This window comes from Hydra vulgaris, chromosome 10 (genome assembly GCF_038396675.1).
Source record: "Hydra vulgaris chromosome 10, alternate assembly HydraT2T_AEP".
Taxonomy (NCBI): Eukaryota; Metazoa; Cnidaria; class Hydrozoa; order Anthoathecata; family Hydridae; genus Hydra; species Hydra vulgaris.
In genome coordinates this window covers 35,351,754-35,356,105 of record NC_088929.1, presented here as the reverse complement: position 1 = coordinate 35,356,105, position 4,352 = coordinate 35,351,754, and the positions used below count along the sequence as shown (strand labels likewise).

General features: G+C 24.1%; 1 protein-coding gene across 1 annotated transcript; it reads right to left on the bottom strand.

Moving 5' to 3' along the window:
* Positions 1-2,058: 2,058 nt before the first annotated feature.
* Positions 2,059-2,478, bottom strand: LOC136086307 (uncharacterized). The gene has a single exon (XM_065808601.1). The coding sequence runs from the start codon at positions 2,476-2,478 to the stop codon at positions 2,059-2,061; it is 420 nt and encodes a 139-aa protein (XP_065664673.1).
* Between the last annotated feature and the right edge of the window lie 1,874 nt (positions 2,479-4,352).

Sequence of the window (4,352 nt, the reverse complement as noted above, 5' to 3'; positions counted from 1 at the left end):
TTATCTAGATGGTAGATAAAAGAAATCTTAAACATTGTAATGGAGAATAATATATATATATATATATATATATATATATATATATATATATATATATATATATATATATATATATATATATATAAAATATATATATATATATATATATATATATATATATATATATATATATATATATATATATATATATATATATATATATATATATATGTATATATGTAAATATGTATAGATGTATAGATATATATATAGATGTATAAAAGAAAAATTGAAAACAAAAATATCAGTTTACCTGAAGCTAAAATATACCATATATGAAATATCCAAATAATTTTTTGTAGTAAATCTTTAAGCAGCACGTACTAACAATATTAATTTTAAATGTATATATACATATATATATATATATATATATATATATATATATATATATATATATATATATATATATATATATATAAATATATATATATATATATATATATATATATATATATAAATATATATATATATATATAATTATTATGTTAATATTACTTGATAATGATTGCTCAATATCAAAGTAGAGCAAATATAGTAAAAATTAGATAATTACAACAAACGATTTATTTAAACTTATGTCAGAGTTTTAGGCAAATTAGTAACCGAATTTTTAAATTTTAAAAACATAACAACAAAAAAACAGTATTTTTATATATTTTTTTATCATTAACTTTATTAATTAAGTTAATTATTAAAGGCAATGATAATGAGTAAATGTAATGTTTATTCATAAACCGTATATTACACAATTAACATCTGATTTAAACGGTTAAAGGTAAAGAAACCCTTCTTTTAAATATCCTATAAAAATTTAGAAAGTTTGGTGCATATAGATTGACTTCCATATAAGAAAGATTTTTTACATTTGTAAAAACATATTTTAGATGTATTTTTTAAAGGTTTAAAATAACATATACCTTTACTTTCTTGGTTTGTTTTAACATATATAAGTAACATTTTTACGTAAACCTTTTTCATTAAGTGGACATAAATCAATCGGTCTGCAATTACACGATCGAGGATTATGGTTAAATATATTTGAAATATATTTATTGTTATTAAAAGTAACGAATGTGAGTTATGTTCAAAATAAATTGAATGTTTTAATTATTTAGCTTTTACTATAGTTTATATATAATGCGTATGAATATATATATATATGAATATATATATATATATGAATATATATATATATATGTATATATATATATATATATATATATATATATATATATATATATATATATATATATATATATATATATATATATATATATATATATATATATATATATATATATATATATATATGATTTAAATGTTGATATCTTGTACGAGAGTTTAAAAATATAAACTAATTTAAAACATCAGATAATACGAATTCTCTCAATACTAAATAATTTATTTGAAATTTTCGCCGAATTATAGGTTCCGACATCATCAGCATATTATATAATATAATTACAAAAATTGTGACCGTTAAATAACAACAAAAACTTTTTTTAAATTTTGACGTCACCTTTATAGTGCCTTCTTTTATTTAAGTATAAAAAAAATGAAGCCCAAAAATTTGTTTTAACATTTAGTCCATTGTCCAAATTAATACCACCGTACATTGAAGAACATTGATGTTTATGTACCTCCAAGGCTTCATCGACTTTTCTTTCAAATGTTTTTTCCTCAACTTTAAGTGTTTCTGCCCTATCCCATTCAATATCCTCATTATGCTTTGCAAAAAGTATATTGTGATATGCTATACTGGTTTAACTTGCCTTCAGTCAAAAATTTTCGGTGTTTTTGAACCCTTGTTTTTATTTGAAGTTTTGATTCACCGACATACACTTTAGAGCATTTGCACCTAATTAAATTGGTTCCAGGTTGGCTGTTGCGTGGTAATTTTAATTTATTTCTAGACGTTAATAGCGTTTTTAGGTTTGCATTTGACTTGAAAACAGTTCTGGAACCAGGTTTTCTGAATATTCTTCTAAGTCTGCGAGATATTATTGGTATCCATGTTTAAGAAATTGTAGGAAGGTTATTAGAGTTTGATAGAGTTTCATTTTTATTTGCCAAACATTTTTTTCGAACGTGATAAGAAATATCTTTAAGCATTTTTTCATCGTACCCATTTTCAGTAAACACTTGAATTAAAAAATTCATCTCATCTTTTAAATGGTTTTCGCTGCATATTGAGTATGCTCTGTGTATATATCCATTGAATATTGCTTTTAAAACATTGGGATCGTGATTAAAATGAGGTTTGATTTGGATATTGGTTATAGCATCTTTCCTGTAAACCTTGAACTCATATTTTTTATATGTATTATTAATAAAAGTTATATCCAAAAAGTTAAGTATCTTATTTTTGTTTTCAACTTCAATAGTATATTTTAAAGAAGGATGCTGTCTATTAAGGATTGTTTGGAACTGTTCCATTCTCGTACAAGATATCAAGATTTAAATCATTATTAACAGCTAAATACGGAGCTGAAATTTATACAATAATCAAAGAACTACAAGATTTGAAGAAGTCGATAGCTAAATCAAAAAATCAATTTATATATTTACAAAAATGCGAAAAACATAAGTTATTTCCGAAATCTTTACGAATCAATTTCCTGTAAATTCAAGGAATGCAAGAAGTATTATTTTTCGTTTTAGATTTGAAATTTTAGTTTGCATAAAAAATGATTCTAAAAGACGATACTTTAATCTTTTTAATATTACTAAAAACCTCGAGAGAGATCTTAAAAATAATATTGAAGACAAAGACTATAATCAAGTGATATTTATTACTGAAAATGTTCGTGAATATATGTTTATAAAATCTAAAGAACGGCTAATTAAAAATTAAATGTACTTCAAAGTGAAATCGATTACAACGAAAGTAATAAAAAATCAACGAAACACACTGAAAACGCGATTTTAAACCTTTGTGATACCAAGATACCTGAAACTCAAATTGATCTTCTGAATCTTGGTCCACACTTTGTACCTTCCTTAAAATCTATACCTTACATGGGCATTATTACAACAACTGAATCGTCTGTCTTAAACTTGAGTATAATAAAGAAGTTGAAAAAGCGCAAGCTTTAAGGAAAAATGTAGTGAGAGAACTTAAAATGGGCAAAAAAATTAATCATAATCTAACGAGAGATCAAAGAAAAGCATTTAAAAAATTCATCAAGATAAAAAAATTGCTATTTATCCATTTGATAAAGGAATAGATTCGTGAGAGTAGAACATGATAAAGCAATTGAAAAAATTAGAGAACAGATTGGCCCAACACAAATTGTTAGTGTTGATCCCACTCAAAGTTAAGCGATTAAAATAAAGTCTTTACTTTCGAAGCTAAACAAAAAGCAACGTTTTTCTAAAGATGAATATGAAAGCATATTTCTGAGTGATCCTGTTCCACCACGTTTGTAAACAAGACAAATAATATCCGATGAGAGTCGTTGTATCAACTATTGGCACACCTTTTTATAGAATTTCGAACTGCTTGGTTAAAATAATACAACCGGTCCTGAACAAAAATCCTATTAGGTTAAAAAATTCAAAATACTATATTAACAAAACTAAGTCGTGGTTAATTGACAAAGATGAAATACAGGTATCCTTTGATATTGTGAACTTATATCCATCAATACCATTCAAAGAACCAACTTTAGTAATTTTGGATCAATTAAATAAGAGCGTTTCTAACAAAAATTCAACTAAGATTACATTAACTTAAACAAAACAACTAAATGAACTTTGTTTGTTTCGTTGTTATTTATTATGGAATGGTGAGATTCATGAGATAGAGAATTCAAGCCTAGTTGGATTGACTTTCATGGTTGTTTTGGCTGAATCTTTTTTACAATACCAAGAGGAAAAGGCAATAAAAATGGCAATGACAAAGATTCCTTTGATTGATATTAAATCCTTTCATAGATATGTAGATGATAGCCACGCTAGACTTTTTAACTTAAAGACAGCGAAACAGTTCCAGACAATACTTAATAGACAACATCCTTCTTTAAAATATACTATTGAAGTTGAAAACAAAAATAAGATACTTAACTCTTTGAATATAACTTTAATTAACAATACATATGGAAAATATGAGTTCAAAGTTTACAGAAAAGATGCTATAACCAATATCCATATCAAACCTCATTCTAATCACGATCCGAAAGTTTTAAAAGCAATATTCAATGGATATATACACAGAGCATACTCAATAAGCAGCGAAAACCATTTAAAAGATGAGATTTTTTAATTCAAGTATTTACTGAAAATGGGTACGATGAAAAAATGCTTAAAGA

What these genes read in the sequence shown, in the direction of transcription:
- LOC136086307 (XM_065808601.1), bottom strand. Translation starts at nt 2,478, where the DNA reads ATGGAACAGTTCCAAACAATCCTTAATAGACAGCATCCTTCTTTAAAA.